This window comes from Dryobates pubescens, chromosome Z (assembly GCF_014839835.1).
Source record: "Dryobates pubescens isolate bDryPub1 chromosome Z, bDryPub1.pri, whole genome shotgun sequence".
Classification (NCBI taxonomy): Eukaryota; Metazoa; Chordata; class Aves; order Piciformes; family Picidae; genus Dryobates; species Dryobates pubescens.
In genome coordinates this window covers 29,292,773-29,316,421 of record NC_071657.1, presented here as the reverse complement: position 1 = coordinate 29,316,421, position 23,649 = coordinate 29,292,773, and the positions used below count along the sequence as shown (strand labels likewise).

The 23,649-nt window shown below is 37.8% G+C and overlaps 1 protein-coding gene across 1 annotated transcript; it reads left to right on the top strand.

Annotated features, from left to right (window-relative positions):
- The first annotated feature begins 302 nt into the window (after nucleotides 1–302).
- HSD17B3 (hydroxysteroid 17-beta dehydrogenase 3) lies at nucleotides 303–23,384 on the top strand. Its single transcript, XM_009898892.2, has 11 exons — nucleotides 303–456; nucleotides 2,576–2,622; nucleotides 8,106–8,181; nucleotides 14,692–14,799; nucleotides 15,473–15,540; nucleotides 16,693–16,728; nucleotides 18,914–18,948; nucleotides 19,900–19,981; nucleotides 22,085–22,150; nucleotides 22,448–22,597; nucleotides 23,274–23,384. The coding sequence occupies exons 1-11, from the start codon at nucleotides 303–305 to the stop codon at nucleotides 23,382–23,384; spliced, it is 933 nt and encodes a 310-aa protein (XP_009897194.2).
- The last annotated feature ends 265 nt before the right edge of the window (nucleotides 23,385–23,649 follow it).

Sequence of the window (23,649 nt, the reverse complement as noted above, 5' to 3'; positions counted from 1 at the left end):
ACTTTCCCCCCCCTTTTCATTCTTGGGTGGTTTCCAGAAAAGCAGTGAAACCTTTCCTCTAAAGCAACCACCAGAAATTGTTACTAAGTTTGGATTTTTTTCCAGTAGTTTACAAATCTGGGTGTAATGTAGAGATGTTATTCAAATCTAAACTCTTAACATTACTTGGAAGAAGAAAATCATGTGACTTGATTAGACATCTTACTTCTCTGCCAGTGCTCAGAGACTAACAGCACACTGGAAAGAGGCATTTCCCAGAGTGAGAGTGACTGATTCATACTAGCTCACTGCCAGCGCTCACTATGGAAGCATTCCAGCATCAGCTACTCACTCTTACTGGGGGCCTGATCTGTTTCTATACTCTGGTAAAATGCATCAGATTTATGAAATGTGTTTTCCTACATACCTGGAGTGCTTTGCCTCAGACATTTTTTCGGTCACTGGGAGAATGGGCAGGTAAAGGAAACTTTTTCACCTTTTTCTTCTTGTAACTGAGTAGTGAAATGTTTCATTACTAATCAGGAGTAGTTTTCCTTTGGTTTCCTTGCCTTGTCCCTACAAACCAACACACAGTTTTCAGTAGGTGTGGTGTGCTTAATTTAGTTTTGTTTTCTCCTAGTAACTGCAGATTTATAAGCCTGACGTTTTGCATACTTGAAAAGAATAGAAAAATAATCAAGCTGGTAACAGTTTGCAGACCTGGTGTGTAGATGTGACTTCTCCTTCCATTCCTACTCTTGATGTTTCTATTTACTGTAAATGCTTTGGGTTTAATACCATTGCCCATACCCCAAATTTTCTGATACGTGAAGCAAATAGTTTATATGTAGAATATGGTCTCCACTTTTCAAAGCAAATTTTCTTTGTTCCTAGTGACATTTATCCACTGTGGCTTTCCCCACCCCCCTTTTCCCCCCCCATTCCCCCTTCCTCCCCCCTTCCGCCCCCCCATACTGGTTACCTGTCCTTAATGGTACCCATAATGAGTCAAATCTATTCTAGCCTAAAAACTTCAAAGGCTGTAACTCGTCAGTAATTTTTAAAAGAGGTTATGCATTCTCATAAAATAGGAGAAATGCTTAATAAACATTGCCAATCTTCCTGCTCATCAATCATTGCTATTTTTCTTAAATTCATTAGATTATTAGTATGAATTGAGAATGAACAGACACTACAGTTTCTGAGTTTCTGGGCTGCAGATGTTACTGGTGATGATGTCTTATTAAGAAGTGACCTGAACCATATACTGTGCTTCATTCCTTTGCCCTGCATTAGAGACTTGATGTGACTAGACTGATTATGTTCAGCAAGCATATCTTACAGTGGATTAGTAAGAAATGAATCCACCCCTGTGCAGGAGACCTGCCTGAATACAAGCTGTTTCTGAAGAAATGCACAAATCTAGTTTTGATATAAGTGAGGCAAGGACCCCTGTTCTGTGCATGAGGTGAAGAGCAGAGTATAGAAATTTCTGTGCAAAATCCTTGTTTCTGCTGAATTTGTTGAATTTGCTGGATTTGTTTCCTTTAGTGGACCTTTTTTGCTCCATCCCCTTTACAGATATAAAATCTTCTGGGTACAGTCAAACTTGTAAAGCTGGGATGTTTTGCTGTTTCTTGAGAATTATGAAAATTAAAGTAGGCAGGCAGAAGCTTGTTTCACAACAGATTTGCTTTTTGTCTGCAAGTCTGTTGGAAAACTCCAAATCCACTGCTGCTTCACTGAGGGGTCTCTTTATGAAATGAGAAAATAACTACTCTTCCCTTCACAACAAACTTAACCATTCGAAATCACTTTGCTTCCCCAGTGTCTTTTGAAATTTAGAAGTCCTTCTTTTTTTTTTTTTTTTTTTTTTTTTTTATTGGCTTATTTTCCATTTTACTCTGAAAATTTACCAGGTTTACATTGGAATTGCCATGTTACTTTCCTACTTTGTTTATGTCTTTATTTCTAAGATGATAACAATTTTCTTTCTGTAGTTCCTTTTTGGTATTTGTTTGCAGAATATTTAAAGTTCAGGATGCTTTACAAATGCCAAACCTTTTTTTTGCTTTCCCTTTTTTGCTGTCCTGTGTAGGACAGCTCTGAAGGAAAAACATCTTGTAGATGGTGGTAAGACTGCTGTGATGTTTCCTTGTGAGTTTCTTATGTGAGACAGTGTTACATCAGCCTCAGTCAGTAGTTAGACCTCATCTTCTACCATTCTGCTACCAGCATATGCTTACAAAGCAGAACTTGCTATAATATGTATATGGGAGAAAATTCTACCAATACTTAGGCACTTGTTGCTTGTTGCTGACTGCCTTGAAGATGAAGTAATATCTACCTACTGTATCAGGTAGGTTGTTGTTGGAAGACAGAAAGTGCTCAATGACTGCTTTGAAGACAGAAAGTAAGTGAAGTAAAATATTAAACAGTCACAAAGACATCAATTTTGTAAAAACTCGATTCTGTGTGCATCAGTAGAAGCACTTAGGTTGCAATGCTCAAGAAAGGCAGATGAAGAAGATTGAAGAATTCAAGAAAGAAGGAGCAGTGCTCCAGATGTAATCCTTATTCTTTTTACTTTCTCCAGTGGTCACAGGAGCAGGAGATGGACTTGGAAAAGCATATTCCTTTGAGGTAAAATAGATTATGTACCCTTAAGTTTATTTTAACACAATGGTAATTGCTACCTTTTCATCAGCCACTGTAAATTAGCAAAATTATCCTAGGATTCAAAACCACTGTGACAAACGTGGCATTTATCCTCCTCCTCACTATGTGCAGAATAGAGTTAATCAAGTTCTGAAAGGAAGCTGGTGCTGTATTTCAAAGGAAAGTCATTAATTCCTCAGTGATCTCACCACACCATGGAAATAAAATTAGTAATCCAAAAGATTACACTCTCTGTCCAGGGTAAAAAGTCTCCTGAATTGTCCTTTGTCCTTGAGTATTGCAGCTAATCTGCTTTTTTTGACTTTCAGTGGGGTGGTCCAGCATTAATATACAAAATGTAGCTGTCTAGCCTTTACACTTGCAAACACATATGAAGCAACAAATAAGGGAGTAATCTGTATAAATTAATATAAAATAAAAGTTGTGGAAATTATAAGGAAGCCTAATGGTTTAATTAACAATCTGTAGTTCTAGGAGGCTGCAGGAAGAGAGAGGAGCTCTGTGTTGTGCCTGTAGCTGCTGCTGTGCAGTTACTACAGTAGTCCCTTTCTATTCACCCATGCTAATCAACACTGACGGCAGGGTGGCCTTGTACTGTCTTGTACTAGACATGCTGTTACTGATAGTGGATGAACAGTAGATTTTTCTCTTTGATGTTTCATTCAAAGCTAGCTCCCTTTCCAAAAGATAAACCGCAATGAAACATGAGTTGTTGTCTTCAGAGATGAGGTAACCAGGTAAAAATTATCAGCCTGTAATATGGAAGAGTTTAAATGTGATGACTTCTGCTCATAAATTATATATCTCATAGGAAAGAAAATGAGTTGGATTTTGTAATTAATTTACAGGATGTTAAAGCTAATTTTTTAAACTACTTGCATTTTTAAAGCACCTTCCTCATGATTATCTTTACTGGGAAAGGCAATATGCACTTTTGAAAGCGCATTGAAAGTAGAAAGCACAAAACCACATACCAGGCATTATAGTTTAACATTTGGCATAGTTGTAATAAATATTATAAGCTTTCCCATGAAAAAGAAGGGAAACTGTTGCCTTCTGTGTACATACTGAGTTGTTGTAGTGATGAGCAAATGGTAAGGATCTGGTGAATACACAGGTCAGAGGGGAATGGAACAGCATTGAGACAGGGAGAGGAATCATCTGAAATACTTAAATATTTATTTAACACCACACCTCTGGGTGTAGTCACCTGTAAATGCAGCTTGCTTAACTAACTTTATATGTGAGCACCTGAAGATATTTTATCCATGTGAAGTCTGCAGGAACCTCCAAATGTCTAAATCAGAGTCTCTGTCATTGTTCTGCTTCCTTTGTGCTCTTTGGGTTATGCTAGAGCAAATCCCATTTAAAAGGCCAGCTATAGCATGGAAAGTGCTGTTTTATACCGTGAGACAAAAAACAAAGCTACTGTGCTCTTTTTTAAAAACAAAACAAAACAAAACGAAAAACACTTTCCTGGAACTGGCTAGATTTCGTGGTACATTTGTTCATTATTTTTGGCTTTTGTGGAATGACTGAGCCATCTTTATCCATGCTGAGATGTACCTTCCTCCCCAAGTGATCCCTTTGATAGAAGCTATGCTCAGCTACTTCTCTGTGGGGGAGAGCCCAAGCCCACACCACATGAGTTCATAGTTTGGCTTGTCATCTTGATGGCTGAGGTCAAAGCATACACTTGTGTGTGGCTTGTGGATAAATAATCCTGACCCTGCTGTTTTAATATCTGTGTGCCTTTGGAATTTCTGGCTTAACACTGCTGCCTTGCTGGTCTTATGTCAGAGTACAAAGTTCTCTGATGTTCTTCTGGTGTACATTTCACTGTTATGGCCTGACATTAAGGCAACACTTGTTTGATGGCCAGAGTCTGGTCTTCTAGAGTTTGAACTCAGAAAATGATGAATTTCTTTCTGACACCTTCACTTCAGGCATAGGCTGATAAAAATTCACAGCTGAAGTATATCCACATTTTTTGATAGTATATAGTATAGGAGACTGAAGACAGCAGTTCTTGTGTTTTGGAAGGTGAGTGTAATGTGGCTTTATTTGGTGTGTTATGCGGAAATCCCAGTATGTATTTCATTGACTAAAAACCAGCAGACTGAGGTCCAGACATAAACTACAGTATTTACTGATGCAGTACCCTTGTTTACAAGGTTTACAGCTAGATACAGCGCTACAAAGTCTGTTAAGCTCAAGACCTGGCTATGTGAAGAGTCCAGCAACTGTGAGGTCTCAGAACTCTAATTTGATGGTGATAGAACACAGTGTTCAGAGCAAATTATTGTCCTTTCATTCTCCTGATCTTGTATTAAGAGGCAGGCATCCAAGAACTTGAGCTTATCCTCTTCTACATGAAAGTGCAGATTTCCAGAAGAACTCTGTCTGTATTTCTACCACATCAGGGAAGGACTGACCTTAAGCATAAAACCCCATATGTGTTAGCTGACTGCTGTGATGTTGGAGTACTGGGATTTGGGATCTAGTTTACTATACTTTTTTTTTTTTTTTCCCCCAAAAGCCAAGTTTCTGTTAGATTTGGCCTGTTAATTCTTGGGATGATGAGGTTTAGACTCACCACACTTATAACCAGGAATATAATCAAGTCCGTTGTGAGTCTGCTGCTAGTCTGTTACATCTCTACTCAACTGTTAGCATTTCAGGTATGGGTGAAGTCTTATTTGTTCTGTTTTTCTGGTTTAATAACTATAGATACTCTTTAGTATCTGTTGCTGACTTAGCACCTCAGAAATGATGAGACCATGCCATACTCTGACATTTAAGGCTTGGTCTCTGCATGCTTCTCTTCTGATGTCGGAGCAAAACCACAATGCTGGTAGTTCATGTGGTCACCATTGTTGTTGTAGTTACTAGTTCATAACTGTCTAATAAGTCAGGTCAGTGCTTGTGTTTAGTCAATGTTTTAGCAAACCATTTTGAGACAGACACTTTATTCATTTATTAATACAACAGTTTCTTAAATTTTAAAGCTTTGTTTCATTTCATGAAATTGTGCTTAGTTTTCCTACAGATTCTGCTTGATCTTTCTTCATTATCAGCCCCATTTCTAAATACTAAATTATCATAATTCATTATGGCTGGAAGCTGGAGTCAGTGATTTTACATTTTCACAGAGATTCAGGAGCATTTTAATCCTTTGCCACTGGGAGTCAGGATTTCCTAACCCAACCATCTTCAAGTTATGCATTGCTGGAAGCCAGTACTTAACTGTCAGGGGAAATACCATCCTCTAAGGCCAAAGCCTTTGTATGTCCAGAAAAATGCTTTCTGTTAAAGAAATAGACACGAAGAGTTACCTTTATTTCAAATGTGGCAGTAGTAAGTCTAATTTGACCTTTCTTTTCTATACACAATTCTTTTTGTTTGCTTGAGAATGCACTGGAATTGGATTGTGATTACAATGTCCTACATACTTAATTTCTGAAAAGGATGTACATTTTCCATCTGGGTGAGGAAGCAAAAAAGAGTAGTCAGGTCTGTAGCCTGATTTGCCCTGAAAAATGGCTGCTACAGCCTTATACTTCTGGTTTGTCTGCTATACAGCAGCAAGGGACAGTCCTCTCACCTGATGGTTAAAAATTGCATAAGATTTCCACAAACACGTGCTTTTATCTGAAATACAATGCAATCTTAGAAACAGGAATAACATTTTATTTGGATTTTAAGAGGGATTTTTCTACCAAATGAAACACAGAGACATAGCCAAGATAATACTGAGAACCCCAGTGAAGCAGAACTTTGTTTACCTTTTGTATGGTTAGTATTTGGTCTTGTATATGTAGGCACAAAATTTAAAATAATCCCCATCCAAACATTCACAAATGGCAGTAATGGGCAAGTGACCATGGAAACAGAGACCATGTGTCTGATTTGAAAGGGCTTGAGTCAAGCTCATTGTGGGCAAAGGACTATCTGCTGCTCTGTAGACAGTTCTCTTCCTGAGAACTTCAAATGGCACTCTTAAAAGATGTTTTCAAAACTGCTAAGTGTCCAAATCTGTGCAGGTCTTTTTGCAGAATCAGCCAATTATATTAAGGGGTTCCCAAAAACACAGAATGGTGAGCATGGCCTTTGTGCTGAAAATGCAAGTGATTGGTGCTGACCCATGCTTGTACTTTCAATGTAGAAAATTTTGAACAAAAGTCCTCATTCCTTAGCATTCTCTGCATTGTTTCAGAAATGCTCAACAGGACAAACCGTTTCCCTCAAAATGGGTTTAAGGAGAAAGCATTGTAGGGAGTCATCTGTGGAAATGAATAGGTATTCAGTGTGTGGCCTGCACTGGCTAGTTTCCTCTTCTGAGCAAGTCTCAGAATGACATTCAGATGACATTGGCTTTGTCTTTTGTACTGAGTAATTTTCCTCTCTTTCTGCTTGTTCTGATGGATATTTTTCTAGTTTCAGCTTTATCTTTCCTTTCTTTATTCACACAACTGTCTTCAGCATCCACTTGTCAATAACTAAAGTTTCTAATCTGGGGCCAAGTTTCTTCCTCAGGCTATACTTAAAACTCTAACTGATGGGAATAGGAGGCCTCAGGAAAAGAGGAGAAAGTCACTCTATATTTGTTCTGAATTTGTTCTTCATATGGTAATACCAAACTTAATGTAAACAGACTGCTGTATTCACAGCTGTAAACTCCAACTATTGACAACATTTTTGTGGATGTAAATTTGTGTGAGTGTGTTTTGATTTTTTAATGGATGGACTTAGTCTGTTCCCCTTTATTTGTATTTTATTTTCAGTCTTAATATATTAGAAAACAAACAAACAAACAATAAAAACAAAAACAAACCCCCAAACCACAACAAAATAGTTAAAATTTATTCATCTGACCTGAACCAGATTTTATTTCTGTGAAGGCCAAATCCTTTTAAACTCTTGATCCTTCAACTCAATATGATTAATCTACTTCCTCAGGATAAAAAAAATAATAAACTATGTGAGGCTGAAAGGTGATGCTGTAAAACTGCTAGGAAGTCTTCAAAATATTTAGCTTCAAAAATCCATATAGAAATAAAAATATGTTTCTAGGAAATGTCACATTGCTTTCACTCTCTGCAGACTTTCATTTATTTGAAATTGGCTTAGATTATTTTTGCTTATATTGTTGGGATTTGATTGCTGTTCAGTGTTCTTTTTTAATAAAGGTCCAAAATTATACAGTGCAGGTGATGTTTTTTGGAAGACAGTTAGAAAACTCATTATTGTTTGCCATGGCTTTAATATTGGTTTATATTTATGTTTATATATAATAATATTGTTTAGCCATTAAGCAAGTGATAGGTGAATGAAAACAATTTGAAAAAAAAATAAATCAGGATCGCTCTTATTGCAAAGCTGCAAAAAAATTGCAAAACTGTTGAGCCTGACTGTTTCCTAACAGCTTTTGTATTCCTTTCTTGTAGCTGGCAAGACGTGGATTAAATGTAGTTATGATAAGCAGAACTCTTGAAAAACTGCAGAGAGCAGCCTCTGAAGTTGGTAAGTGTTTTTCTCAAACTTACTTTTCCATTTAGCAGGCTGGCTTTACAAGGATCTGGAGATCTCTTCCCTTGTTCCAGTATCTAGCACAGCAGAATCTCCAGACATTGTTACAGGTAAAGTCCCAGGAGTTGCTCCAGTACTACAAAAAAAATTTTGGGTTTATAGTGGTGTTTGAACCTTTGAGTTGTGCATCACTTTGAAAAATTATGTTATCATTCAAACAGCACAATGGATTTGACCAAAAAATACCACAAAACCCCCAAAAAACCCAACACAACAAACAAGCACCAAAAAACCAACCAACCAAAAACCCAACCAACCAACCAAAAAAAAACCAAACAACAAAAAAAACCAACATGGATTCTTCAGTAGCTTTATCTGCCCTTAGAATCTGTAAATACTGCAAAGGAGATGTAATACTGTAGTTGCTGGAGGAATCTCCATTTTATGCTTAGGAAGATGTTACTATGAGTCTAGCTCTTGAAACATGGCAAAGGAGAAGTGAAAACGAAGTCAAGGTACCTGATTTGGGTTTGGCTAGCTGCTATTAAAAGGTTTTTTAGTTACATTTGGCTTTCTATAATACAGTTTAATAGCATGTTTTTAGAACAAATGTTCCCTTTCTTTTCTTCAGAGGAAATTAGCCATTTACCCTATAGAACTACTTGCTTAGATACATTAAGATTGTTGGTTAGGATCTCTTTAGGAGTCAAATAAGTTCATACCCTCCATTAAGTTTAAAGATTGCTGTAGTCAAGGTTGTTCTTCATACTGCCTCTTTTTGTACACATGACTTCTATCCATCAGATTCCTTGATTCACAGCTTTGTATCTTACACTTGTGTCACTCCAAGACTACAATTCTGTCTGAAAGGTTTGTTTTAAATCAGGTTTAGCAGCTGACTCAAAAGGTCCAGGATACTTACCTGCAGAGCAAGCAGTGCATCCCACTGTGGCATGAAAAGTCTCGGGTGAAAAGTCTTTATTTCTGAACCCACATCTACCAAAATCAAGGACTGGACCCTGAAAATGTCTGTCAGTTTTCCCTCTCTTTTTTCCCAGGATAGGTTTGTTTTCCTTTGGGAAGTGAGGCATTTCAGAGAAGGAAAGCATCACCTCCCTGAATAGTCTCTCTAGGCAGTGGTGTCTGTGAGACCAATTTAACTATAGCCTATGCTAGCCTCTTTTAAGTATACAGACATAAAAAAATAAATAAATTGTGAGCATTAGGTCAGCTCTGAAGTCATTGTTGAATTTCTTTGCAACTAAATGCTAAAGAATTACAGTACACGAAACCTGAACAAAAGAAATCCCAACCAACCAACCAACCAACCAAAGATAGATATTTTACAGTTTCTTTGCATTTTTAACTCTAACCAAAAGCAACGAATGAAAACTAAGATGCCTGAGACTGACACTGGTAAGGAAAGAGAAGGCATACTGCAAATTACACTGCATTATAATTTATTACAAGGCCATCCACTGGCTGCCTTCCTCTTTGAGACTATATTGTGCTGAATTGTGAGGCAACATGTAATGAAGGACTTGCCATGTCCTGGAAGATACTGATGACATAGATCACCCTACAAACACTCCTACTGCTTGTGCAAAAGTGACCCAATATTTTCACACCTAAAGAAGCTTAACTGACTGTGTCAGGGTTATCCATGTAATCCAAGGTGCAGAAAGGTGACTAGCATGACCCAGAAGCTCAGGGTGAGTTGTGTGTATAAAACCACTTCCCCAAAACTTGCTGGATTGGTGGCAAATTCCAGTGCAATTTTTCCATTGATTTCAGCAGGTTTTGGCTGAAGCTCAGAGAAAGTCATCTGTCAGGTTGGAAGTGAGTATATAGACAGCACAAACAAAAGAAAAGAGAGGAAGATACAGTGATAAAAAGTACAGAGGATCTGACCTGGAGGTCAGGAAAACCAGCAGGGAGTTCTGGCTGTGGGCTTATGCTTTGGAAATGTTCTGCTCATTCCGTTTTTCAGACTTGGACTTTACTGTAATTAAGCAGTCACTGGTAAGAAAGAAAGATAAACTTCCTGTGATGTTTGTTATATGACAACAGAATAGAAATAATACACAATGAAACCCAAAAATGAAGCAGAAACATAACCAGAATGATTGTATTGTGTTCCAAATTTACCAAACATCACTGACATTTTCTGTATGAAATGCTTAAACAATCAGTATCTTGCTCCAAACAAATATTGTTGTTACCTTGAACTAACATGCAAGGAGGTTAAGGAACAGAGACAGGAAAGGTTTGTCATAGGTTATGTAATTGTGTTGCAGGTCTGGACACATTATTCTTCATTCATTTTCTTAGCAGCTACACCATGTATCTTTTTGTAGTCAGACAACATAATTGAAAGACTTGCCTCCCTCTTGGAACTGAAGATATTATTTACCTTATTACACTGTCAACATTCAGTCTGGATGCTGAATAAAGAGTCTAGACTGTGGGCAGTTTCAGAGATCTCAGCATTGTGCCACAGGTGTGCTTGAGAACGGTTCTCAGAGCTGGAGGAGGCAGAAATCCACATTTATTTAAATAAGCATTGGAATGACCCCCCAAATCTCCACCCACTTGGACTGGCTAGCTCTTCTGTAATGAGACAAAAGATAACAAAATAAGTCTTGTGGTGGCTAGACAGAGAGGACTGCATAATTTACAGTAGTGGGTTAGGGTTAGGGTACTGCTTATTTAACACATTTAGTACTATGGTTGTGGAATATTGATCAAACCACAAAGCCGGGAGATTAGAGATTATGGAATTTTACTAACTGTAGTCCTATTTTTATTTCTTCTGCCTGTGTTTCCTTAGCAAGATGTACAGGCAGAACTAGTTCCTCACTGAAAATTTTTATCTCGGTATCTATTTATATGTCTAGAGTTGGTAGTGTTTGGGTATCAATGCCAAACAAACAAACGAAAATGGCATTCTATAAAACAACAAAATTATCCACAGCAAGGGTGGTGAATTGTTTAGGATTTTGTGTTGGTTTTGATTTAGGCAGGGACTGGGGTTTTGTTTTTTGTGTGGTTGATTCTGGGTTTTGTTTTGTTGGTTGGCTTGGGGTTGCTTTTTTTTTGCACACCCCCTCCTCCCCCCCCCCCCCCCCCCAAGAAACAAATCTTTAATTGAGGGAAGATATGATCCTCGAAATTGGTAGAAGACACAGCTGTACCAGTTCAAACTAGCTGAACTTGTGGTTAATGAATTTGGATTCGGTGATGCAGGAAGTAGTTTACTCACTTCTTTTTCCTGAAAGTATGCCTGTTAGTATTGAATAAAACAGTGAATAAAACCCATCACCCTACAGGACTGAGAACTGAATGTGCCTTTATCCCAGACCTGTGAAGGTATTAGTTCCTTTAGCTGTGTGCTGTGCTACAGGTTCAGTTTCCAATCTGCTGTACTGTGTCCTCTGCCTCTCATCCTTCTTTCTCCAAGAGCTAAGCAGCTAACAAGTTGAGATCACTGAACAGCACAAAACAGCTCCCTTGGCACATTCTTCCTTCATCCTTAAAGGCTGTTAAAAATGCCTGCTGTGTCTTACTGAGCTCTTGAGGATGAAGTGTTATTGCTCACAACTGCTTTCCCAATATGCATTTTTACACAACAGATCACTTGAGGGCCTTGACAGTTTTCTAAGTGCTCTGGTAAATGGTGCAAATTCTCATGTGTTCCCCCCACCATCCCCCTCCTGATTGAGTTTGTATTCTCTGGTATCCTCTATCATCTTTTGCAACTCTGCTTTTACCTTCTTTTGTTCTGTTTTGTTTTGTTTTGTTCCATTTTTCTTCTCTGTTTTCCTGCTATTTCTGAAATGGAGTTATCTAACATTTTTTAGTTGATCCATTTCTCCAAAAGACTTTGGAAATGTAGCCAGAATTTACAATCTAAGAGAATTTCTAATATTTCTTCCATCTCAAATAGCTTTATCTGTTGTTAAAATAAATTCTCATTCTGCTCCTCGCTGCAAATTTCCACTGAATAATAATGCCATCTTAGACTGAGTGCATTTCTCTTCATATTCATATTTTGCTGTAGTACTTCAAAAGGATCCCTTTCTACAGAGACTTGGTCACTTGGTCACTCACTTCAGATTTTCAGAGGATCTCCATAACTTTCTAAATAGAAAGAGAGTGTTTCAAACAGACCACATGTCCTAACCAACTCCATGCTTTATCCTGATTTATTCTCTTGGTAAATTTCAAAAGGCAGCACATTATACTATCTGACAAGTAAGATTCCCAAGTGGTCTGAAGACAGGAGTTAGGTATATCCTTCTTGATGGCACATTTTGCAAAGCATCAGATTAGACTACTCAGCTCAAGCTTTTAGTTTTCTTTAAATTTGTATTCCCTATATTTTCAAAAAAATATTATAAGATGTCCTGACACTTGAAAATCTAGGCTTTTTGCTTCTGCATGCTTAGGACTTTAAAAAATAGTTGGAATGTCTTATTTTTTCAAAGACTGTCATAAATATTTGCCACACAGGAAGAGACATAAGAAACACTGGAAATAAATTTTTAGCTCTCCAATTTACTGAACTGTTACCTTTTTCTGACGACCTGTCCCTGCATAATTAATTTATCAACATGACAGTTTTATGGGTTTTTAATGTATTGTTTTATTCTTAAATGAGACAGAAGAAAGTCATCTGGAGTACTTGTTTGTTGGCTGGCAGTGCTGGTTGCAGCAGTACAGTTCTGTAGACAAGGGGATTCAGAGAAAGTCCAAATGGTTTGTTTGATCCTCTTTTTTATATTGCTTTAGTTTTGGCTGCCCTCCTGATTGCCCACAGGATGGATGGCCACAACAACACTACACTTTAAAAGACCATCTCCCTTGGTTTGTAGAGCTCTTCAATCAGAAGGTCAGTGTAGGGGTCTGCTCCAGCTGTCGCTCTGTTCTTTCCCATTACACCAATGTAATTTTCTTTATAGTTGCACTGTTTCCCCAGCCTGGAACCATGAGGGGGTCATTTCCCACTAGAGTTGCTTGTATAGGTTGGAGGTTCAAAGGGTGTTTCATCCCTTTCATAGACACAGCCACAGCTTCTTCTTCCTCCTTTCTTCTGTCATGGAGACAGCTCTCCTCTAAAATTAAACACACAATGTAGCTCACATTTCCTATCTGGAGTTGGAGTGTTTGATGTTTCCTAAGACTGCTTGCATTACTTGAATTGTGTAAGGCTGTCAAGACTTGCAGTATATTGAGCAGCGAGGAGAAGTGACTTTCACTCATCCTCCAACAAAATATCTGTTTGGTTGCAAACTGGACTGCTGGACCCAAAGCTGTCTTTCTGACATGAGCTCTCCTGCACCAAGGGGTGGGAGAAGATTTATGGGTAGATATCATTCATGAAAATGCTTTCTGTTGCTCCAGACAAGCAGAGTCAGTTTCTCAGACAGAATCCAGAGCAGATTTTCTGCCACCCACTTGCACCTAAATTCCTGCTACCTAGAGAGTGTCTGCACTCCAACCGTCTATTGACATTTCCAAGCTTTGTCTGTCATGTTTTCGGCAAACTTCATCTGGATTTCTGTTGCCCATAAAATTTGAAAGCAGGTTTAGCAACAAGAATTTTCATTGTGAACACCTAGTTAGAAGAGCCTTTACTATTTCCCTTTAAAGGAGAATTTTGCCTTTAAAAATGAGTAAATAAAAGCCCCCTCCTCTTTCCTTACAAAACTTAATGGAAAATAGGAACAGCAATAAGTCAAATAGTGAGAAAAATGGTAATGTACATCTGGGCTCCACTCCCGCATAGGAATGAGACTAGAACAATCACACATATTTCCCTTTCCCTTCTATGTAAACTGACCTTGTAATATTTAAGCTATATCCTCCCTAAAATGCCTTTTAGTACTGAAAAATCATGAGGAAGTTTCAGTCTACAGTGCAAATGTTGTAACAGGAGAGGAATGGTTTGAAAGTAATGCAGAGAAAACTACATCACATTTAGCCGTGTTTCCTCCTTCTCCTATCTAAATGGATATGTTCTGCTTCTTAAAACATTCAGCTTGTACATCAAGACACTTTTGAACCATTATGCAAAACTGCTTGTGTGGAGGATCTGCCACCCATGCTCACCTGCCTGATGTGTGCTGATAGTGTTAATTTGTAAATATTATGATAACCAAGGGAAGTCCTGTGCTGTTTATTTGTGGTTTTTGTTTTGTTTTGTTTTGTTTTCCTGTTCTTTTTTCCTCCTTATCAAAGGACCAAATCATGTTTAGGTTTTGTGAGGAGACTTCCATTGATTTCAGGGCATAAATTCATCCTATGTTTGCGATGCCATTTTTCCTGAATACAGCTGGGTACAGCAAGGGTGTTTAGCTTGTGTTGTAGTATTTCTTAAAGTAACAGAGTGCATAGCAAGCATAACCATCAGACTGTTTCACTACTTAATTACAGCTCTCCCTCTTTCTAGGTGGGTGGAAAGAGGTTTTCTACTTTTCTTTTTTTGTTTTTTCTTAATTACAGAGCAGACCACAGGTCAAAAGGTGAAGATTATACAAGCTGATTTCACTAAAAATTCAATATATGAAAACATTGAAAAAAGCCTGCAAGGCTTGGATATTGGTGTTCTGGGTGAGTCATTAAGGTCTGTTAATTGAAGAGCATTTTATGGCTGCAATGAATTAAAGAATTGTATAATTGATGTGTCAGAACAGCATGTTAAAGTATATAGTTTACTAATACATTTGATCATTACTTGCCATGAACAAGTTTTAAAAGTGAATTAGGATTCTTCAAGAGCTGCTGGTTTTTGTACAGTGCCTTCTTAAGCCTCTTCTGACACTTTAGGAGCTACATCCAGCATACACAGTAACTTTGTCTCTATTCGGCCTGAAGGAATTAATTTTCACTACTGATTGCTTTCCAACTGTGTTCAGTTCTTGCATTCAATCTGAAATGAGTCTGTGGCTAACAGTAATTGGTATGATCTATGCAGCAACAATGAAAACATGTATTTTGGAGTTTTGATTTTTTTGGTACGTTTTTGTTTTGGTTTTAAAGAAAACAATTTAATAGTGAATGAAATAAAATAACAACAACAAACCCAAAACAAAGTCCTGAACTGTAGCAACACTTAGTTTTTCTTTTCCTTGAAGTCAGCACTGGTCAGTATAGAACTAAACAGCATTTCTCTTCACATACAGCTCAAAAGCTTCTGAGTTTGAAGAAGAAACCGTTAGTTTAAGTAGCTAAGCTATGCAGTTTGTCTAGGTTTGGTTCTTATTGTTATATTTCCTTTGATTAGTTAACAATGTTGGAATGCTTCATAATCCTCTTCCATGCCGTTTCCTTAATGGACCAGACATAGATGAGGTAGGATTACTCTGTGGGTTTTAACTCCAAATATAACAATGAGGAATTGTAATTCTATTTAACAAGGGGCAGATTCTGCTCCTGCTACAATCAACACATATTTAACTGTTCCATTGAGTGGGATAAGGACTGGGCCGAAGGGAAACTGTTTTGACTTGTTTTCAGTGCTCAGAAGACCTTGCAAGAGAAAAAGATCTGTAGATTTTAGCAAAGCTGCAGCAAGTAGTCTTATCTCCCAGTAACAGAGGAGAGAGCAGAGCTGATCTGGTTGTAGCAGGGATCAGTGCTCTGGCTCACTTCTCACCTGTAATGAATGTAATGGAGTCCACCGTAGTTAGAGCCACTGCTGAAATGTTTGGTTCTGATTGATAAGATTAAAACTTACTTTCTTTGGCATATAATTCCCTAAGTATGTGAAAAAAATTGAAAAAAGAAATTTAATTTAAACATAGTTTACATTTAGTATGGGGCTGATTTATTCATGAAATTTAACAGGATTAAGGATGTGTTCTGGTTTTTCATTGCCTTATTTACCTCTGTAGTATTACCACGAAGAAAACACGATTTCTTGGTGTATTTCTTACAAGCACCCATCTCACCCATTTTTTCATCTATTACAAATCAGAGATTGTCCAAGCAGACTGCTTCTCTAAGAGCTGCATGTCTGATGCTGCTAGGACTTAGGTTTGCTTGCTGGTTTTTGGGAGGATGCCTCTATGTGGCAGTGCTTTTGATGCACAGATTGAGTAGCTCCCAGTGACAGAGTTACACTATCTCCCTCTTCCTAACACCTCTGCAATTTATTATCTGTGTGCATCCAGCTTGATTTGTTGGTGCCATCACTGCCTGGACACCAGGCTTTCAGGTTTTGCCACACACAATGATGTGGCTGGACAAAATGGGAGGGCATGGAATCAGAGCTGCAAACAGATTCAAATACCATGTTTAAAGTGAAGTGAATCAGAACTTACCTGCCTTTGAGTATTCCATGTCATAGGCACAGTCAATGACAAAAAAAGGCAAGCTAAGACATTCTGAAAGCTGCTGCCTTGCCAGAAAGCTTTTCAGTTGGAATTGCTAGATTTATTACCTAGATAAGCTTCAAATTCTCTAAAATTAACTGTGAACTTACTATTCTCTTGCTTCCTGCAGAATCTTGTCAACTGCAACATTATTTCTGTTATAAAGGTATGTGACACACCTCTATTCTACTTTCTAATGTATCTTACTGGAAAAAAAATATTACACAAGAGTGACCAACTAGCTTTCCTGTATATTTTCATTTAATTTACCAGCATATAGTAATTTTCAGCATGAGTGTCAGCATTATTCTAAGGCCCCATTTGTTTTTGAGGAAGCTCACTGGAAACGTTTTAACACAGTTGCTCAGTTGAGATGCATTGGTACACTGCAGCTGAAACATTTTGTAGAAACATGTTTGTTTTGGTAAACAGGGAGATTTGTTTCAGAACCAAAATCTTCATGACAGGAAGACATGCAATTTAACATTTTTTGCAAAAATATTTTTGTATCAATGCAGGACAGAAAGTCAAGGAGCTGGCTTCCAATTCTGTATTGTTACCTTTTGGTGCAATTTCTGGCTGGCTATTTCCCTTACAAGAACTTTCCACCTCTGGTTAAGCTTTGTTTTGCTCTGCTGTTTTCAAGCAGCATGTTAACATGAGCAAGAACAGAACAAGAGCTTTGTGGTTCATCTGAACCTTGGCTAATGTCGTTCTAAGCATGACACAAAAATTATCAACAGATGTTCATGTTTCTTTGGCTAGCAAACTTTACATCCCAAATCTGTACTGCTGCTTAATGACTTCAGATACTAAATCATGCCATATAAGTCAATTGAAACAAATTCTACCACAAAGTACTTGTTAAACTTTCTGATCCTAGGTTTTATTCTATATATACATCAAAAGAACAGGAATACCTGCAATATCTGATGCTCTACATAAATCTCACAAGAAAACCCCAAACAAAACAAACAAACTAAAAAGGCATCTCAGTCTAAATACAAAAGATTTCTTGTTTTATCATTTCCCAAAATATGCACACCTCAGAAACAACCTCTTCTGCTTCATTAGGGCCTGGACATTTCTTTCCCCCACTGCTTCCACCATGTCCTTTTCACTCTTTCATGAACATTCACTTTCTTCTAAAATACAAGCAAAAAATCATTCTCCAAAACAGCATTAGGTCCAAATAATCTTTCAATGTGTTTGTTTGCTTTGGTTGTGGTGTTGTAGGGTTTTTGTTTGTTTGTTTGTTCCCCCCCGCCCCCCCTTTATTCCTGTTAGGATCCTGACTATCACTACTAGCAGTGTGATGCCTGAGCTCCAGGTATGCCTGGCTCCCACAGATGTCAGCGCTGCAAAAGCATGTTTTCTGCTCTTCTTGACAATCCACCTTCACCCAAGACAATATGATTCACCTGTGTTGCACTGTTAACAGAAGAATAGATTATGTTAGCATTAGCATTAACAAGGATACTAAACCTGGTTTTAGTAGCAGAAAATAGTTGTCTTTTCATGACTTTCTGTTCTGATTCAGGTTGTCCTGGGTTCAGCTAGAATAGCATTAATTTTCTTCACAAGAAATTGGGAGGGGCTACACCCAGGACAGTCAGCTGAGCCAGCCTAGAGGGTTTTCCATACCATACTGATGTCATGTGCCTTATATAAGGGGAGGGCCAAGATGGATAGGTGTGTGGGGGTTTTGGTGTGGATGTTTTTGGTGTGTGCAGCAAGTGTCAGCAGTGTATGGTGAGCTGCTTACATTTTATAACACTCCCTTTATATTCTACATCATTAGCAGCATTATTATTATTCCTGTTGTTTCTTCATACTTTTTATTCTGTTAAACTCTCCTTATCTCAAGCTGTAGCGTTTTGCATTTTGCTCTGATTTCTCCTCCCCATTCTGCTGTGGGGAGGGGGTGAGCAGTAATGTGAGCAGCTGCTTGGGGCTCAGCTGCTAGCTGGGCCTGAACCACCATTCAGGCAGAGCCAGACACAAAAATGCAAAACTGCTATGAAGTTAATGGTCTCCCTACAGTCATGATTCAGGATTGAAAAAATAATGAAATTCAGATACTATTGGAAAGCCCTGGATAAGCATAAAATTTTAACTGCTCAGAAGACTAATATTTGGAATTTTTTGACAATTCAGATCAATTGTAGGCCATTAACATTTCTGGAACATTTTCCAAGGCTTTTAACGTGCTACATTTAAACTATTTGAACTGTATACATATGACTTAGGCTTGTACAACTGGAAAATCCTGTGAATAGAACAAGATCAGTTGAAAAAGGCAATCAGAAAGAGGCAGGATGGATATAGTTCCTAACATGCTTGTCTTACAGATGACAAAAATAATACTGAAGCAAATGGAACCAAGGTAAACTTCACCCCCTAGTCCCCCACTAGAATTTTCAATAGCTGTTTTGTTGATACTTTCAATATATTCAGTGGTAGCTATGATTTTTCACAGTTAACTTTTGTATTTTATAATATGTCAGTCAGTAAGATTATTTTCTGTTCTTGTTAGTGCTATATGAATAAATGGTAGTAACAGCCATAAATTACCAGTCAACTGCAGAACAAGACAGAAAATATAAAATTTAGGTCTGTGCCCAGTAAAAATGTGAGATGTTGCAGAAATTTAATGACATGTGATGGTTCTAATTAGGCAAGAGTATAATTTGAATATATAATTGTATTCTTCTAAGACTGGTAGCTGTGCTTGGAATAATACTTTTCAAACTCTGGAAGTACCTGTAGCACATCAGAAAGATTAATTCAGCTATGCAGTTGAGGATCCTTTCTCTCCAGTACAGTGTATATTTTAGACACAGAGGTCCTAAAACCATAAGTTAAAGTCTTCAGATGTTCTTCACTGCATTTTAGATGCCAGTACATCATCGGCTTTTGATGCTGAAAGAATTGTTTTCAGTGATTTGTATGGAGCGCTGTGAATAGGAAAGCTAAAAGAAATGACACATGGAGCAGGAGAAAGAATGTGTTGGTTAATAATCAAAGGGAACCTACCAATTACTTAGAAGCATAAAAATCTTCAATAGCATTTTTTGCTCTGTTAGATGCACAATAGTGTGTTCAATGTTCCCATGGCTCTCACTGCAATAACTCTTAAAATGTCACTTATGACATTATTCCTAGCTGGTTTTGATTTAATTGTACCTAAGTAAAACATGAGTCTTTTGAGAGTGTAGTCTACAGTATAATATTAAGGAGAGCTACTTGTTCTGGGGAATAAAGTTGTTTTCCACTTGTGCAGGCATTTACTATAAAACTGTCAAGCATAAAATGAATGTAACTGTTTAAATTTCAGACATAAAGGTCTTATTCTGAATCTGTCTTCTGGTCTGGGTACTTTCCCTTGTCCATTATACACAATGTACTCAGCTTCTAAGGTGAGTCTTTCACATTGCTTTATAAAGAAATATGTTTTAAGTGTTTACCAAAGTCTTTGCATTAGCAGCCTGGACCTGTGTTTTCAGAATATAAGTCAGTTGCTCACTGAAAGAGTGAAGTTATGTAAATTGGCACTAGCTGAGAACCAAGAGTCAGTGAAGCTACCTAAATGAAATCCAGGTGAAGTTATGGGACTGGAGCATGTCCCCTATGAGGAGAGGCTGAGAGACCTGGGGATGTTTATTCTGGAGAAGAGAAGACTGAGAGGGGATTTGATAAATGTTTAGAAATATCTGAGGGCTGGGTGTCAAATGGGAGGAACAGGCTCTTCTCTGTTGCACCCTGTGATAGGACAAGGGGCAATGCATACAAACTACAGCACAGGAAGTTTCACCTCAACACAAGGAGGAACTTCTTCACTGTGAGGGTCACAGTGGGTCAGAGTGAGCCCTGGAATAGGCTGTCCAGGGAGGTTGTGGAGTCTCCTTCTCTGCAGACTTTCAAGACCCATGTGGATGAGTTCCTGTGCAACCTGTGCTGGATTATATGGTCCTGCTCTGGCAGGGGGGTTGGACTTGATGACCTTTGTAGGTCCCTTCCAACCCCTAACATCCTGTGATCCTGTGTGATCTTGTGGTCCTGTGATCATTGGAACATTTTTGCCTTTCATTAAATGGTATTATACCAGTGCTAACAATCTGTCCTCATGCTGGGAAATGATAACTTTTCCCAGACTGAATTAGCTAGTGTACTCAAAACTGTAGATGCACAAAAGTGCTTGATTTTGCTTAGGGAACCAAAAATTCCAGGTAGTAAAATCAGCATGGTGGTGAGTTGGCTGACTTCATAGATTTCCATTTGTCCTTTTTCTACGCATTAAAACCCCAGAGCTTATAAAAATGGGAAGTGAATGATTTTTACGGAAACTCCTGAAGCAACTTGCTTATCTCAGGTTTCCTCCAAATGAAAAATTCTAACAATAACTGGTTGAAGACAGATGAAGTTCAGCTTTAAAAGAAAAAGCTAGTTATTCTTGGTAAGAAAATCTAGTTTTCCATTTCCTTAGTCTCCTTTTAATGTAAGTTTCTCATTACTCAAAATTTGAACTACATTCAAACCAGATTATTTCAGTTCCTTAAAAAAGTTTAGTTAAAATTATTCAAAGTGATATGGTACATTGGTTGTATTATCTTGACTTCTTTTAATTCTTGGATATCTTTTACCCCTTTTTCTTTTCAAGTGGACTCTTTTTTTTGCAATGCCCTGAAAGGAAACTCTTTTACTTGTAGGATATTGATGTTTCATGCAATATCACAACACTATCAATGTTTAAATTGTGAGACCTATCAAATTATGGTTTTGAAACACTTGCTGTCTTTTTTTTCCCTTCCTTAGTAGGGCTTTCACATTTTTATTTGCAGAGAAGGAATCCGACATTGTCCAGTTTCTGAACATTTCTCAAAGTTATGAGTTCTAAAATCAATCTTGAAAGAAATTAAACTTTCACACAAGGAAGTTAGTATATTCATACTCTTCATGGTGTAGAGAAGAAATAGAAAGATAAACCTAAAGGGCTGAAGCTATAACACTCCCCCAATTCTCAAATACCTGACACTGAGAATCATATTTTTGTGCTATGCTGATAGGTATACGCTGAAAGTATGAGCTGTATTTCACCATTTTTTTTTCCCCTCCCCAAGAGAAACAACACTGTAAGCACTGAACTGGAAGAGTATGTGTCAGCCCAAAAGGAGAGCCACATGAAGCAGTAGCTAGAATAAGTCAGACTAAATTATTTATATCTCTGCATTTTCAGAAATGTGACAACAGTTCAGTCTGCAGTAGTACTTGTTTCATGTCTGGCTTGAGGCAATTCCAGTCTCACCTATTTTTGGTGCAGATAAAGGATCAGTTTTGCCATTGCTCATATGCACTAGCAGAAACTGTCTTGAAGAGTTCATGTCTTTGCTGTTCAACACTTCACTGTGCCTTAGGTTGTGTATTGCTTGGTCACTTTTGTTAAGGACCTGTTCACATAATTTTGTGAGTATGTGTGAATGAACATAATTTCCTGTGTTAAAGTTTGTTTTATTTCATTCTAGGCTTTTATAAGCACTTTCTCCAAAGCACTGCGAGCAGAGTATAAGGCAAAGGGAATTATCATACAGGTGATCCTATATCTTACCGTATTTGCCTTCATTTTAACAATTTCTTCAATTATATCTGAGATGCCTAAATCTGGATAGTGTAGCCTTCCTTGCTGGCTGACCCTGACAAAGCTCTGTTTCCTCCCTGTATGCAGCTATTTTTCCTTATTCTGTCATATTGCCATTACTTATTCCACATAGTACCTTAGTCCATTGCAAATATATGTTACAATCTGTTAGTTGCCCTGGAATTCTTCAAAGTGAATTGCCTTATGTAAGTGTTAGATGACATTACACTGTTATGATCTCTTGTTTTAGGCAGTGACCCCTTATGGTGTTTCTACTCCAATGACAATGTACCAAAAACCTGGTCTTATTACAAAGACAGCAGAAGAGTTTGTTCGTGAATCACTGAACTATGTCACCTTTGGAGATGAGATTTTTGGATGCTTGGCTCATGAAATGCTGGTAATTGAATTTGAGAGTGTGTAAATAAATTCCAAAGACTCAACCAAGGTGGGGGCATGGCAGGTTCTTTTGACTGATTTCAGAGAACTTAGGATTGGACATCAACTGAGAAATGGTGAATAAGTTGTTAAGGTCACTATGACACCAGCAAACAATGAAGAGAGGAACACCCAAGTAAAGCACAGCGGTAGCAGCACAGTGCGGCTTTCTCCACTTTTGTGTCTCGAGCTGAGCTCAATTTGATATTTGGTTGGTTTTTACATCTTCTCTAGCTGCTTGCTTTCATGAGCTTGTTAGGAATATTTCTGAGACCTATACTCCTTTACAGAAATTGTCCAGCAGATTTGAAAGTTATTAGTGGGGAAGTAGCTAAAACCAGAGTGTGCTGTCACATAAACATAATTTCCTTAGCATACCAAGCTAAAAAATAGAATAAATATTTATACCTTGCAGCTGTTGATGAGTGTTAAATGAATGCACAGGGAAGAGAACAGATTTGCTAAAAACTGAGAGGAATGAACATTTCCCTCTAAGAGAAACATATATGCTGAAAGTATAATGTAAAAGCTTTTATGTTTAATGTTTTCTGTGATTTTTATGAACATTCATTTAATTTATTTCAAGAGGCTCCTTTAACCTTTTGCCTTTGTATTGTTTTTGCTTAATTATTCTGAAGGCATGTGTCCTGCAGTTCATCCCTTTATGGGTATTCCACAGCAACAGACTTCAAGAAGCAGTGCTGCGTGCATTTACCAGTTATCTGAAGAAGAGGTGGAAGAGCCCCTAACAGTCTTTTTTTTTCAGAAGATGTGTGATGAGGGTCATCAACAAGATGCTTCTTACTGTGTCTATGTGTGTGTGAATGTGAAAAGAATTACATCAGTTTGAGCCATAGCTCCACTGAAATCACCTATGACATGCTATGTGATTTGATCCAGTGAATCTATTAAGTAAATTCATTCCTGTCCTTTTACAAAGACCATGAAATTTGTTAAAGCTGTTTCAGTAACTTCTGTGGGCCTTAGGTTCTTAGAAATTTATGTTACTCTTTT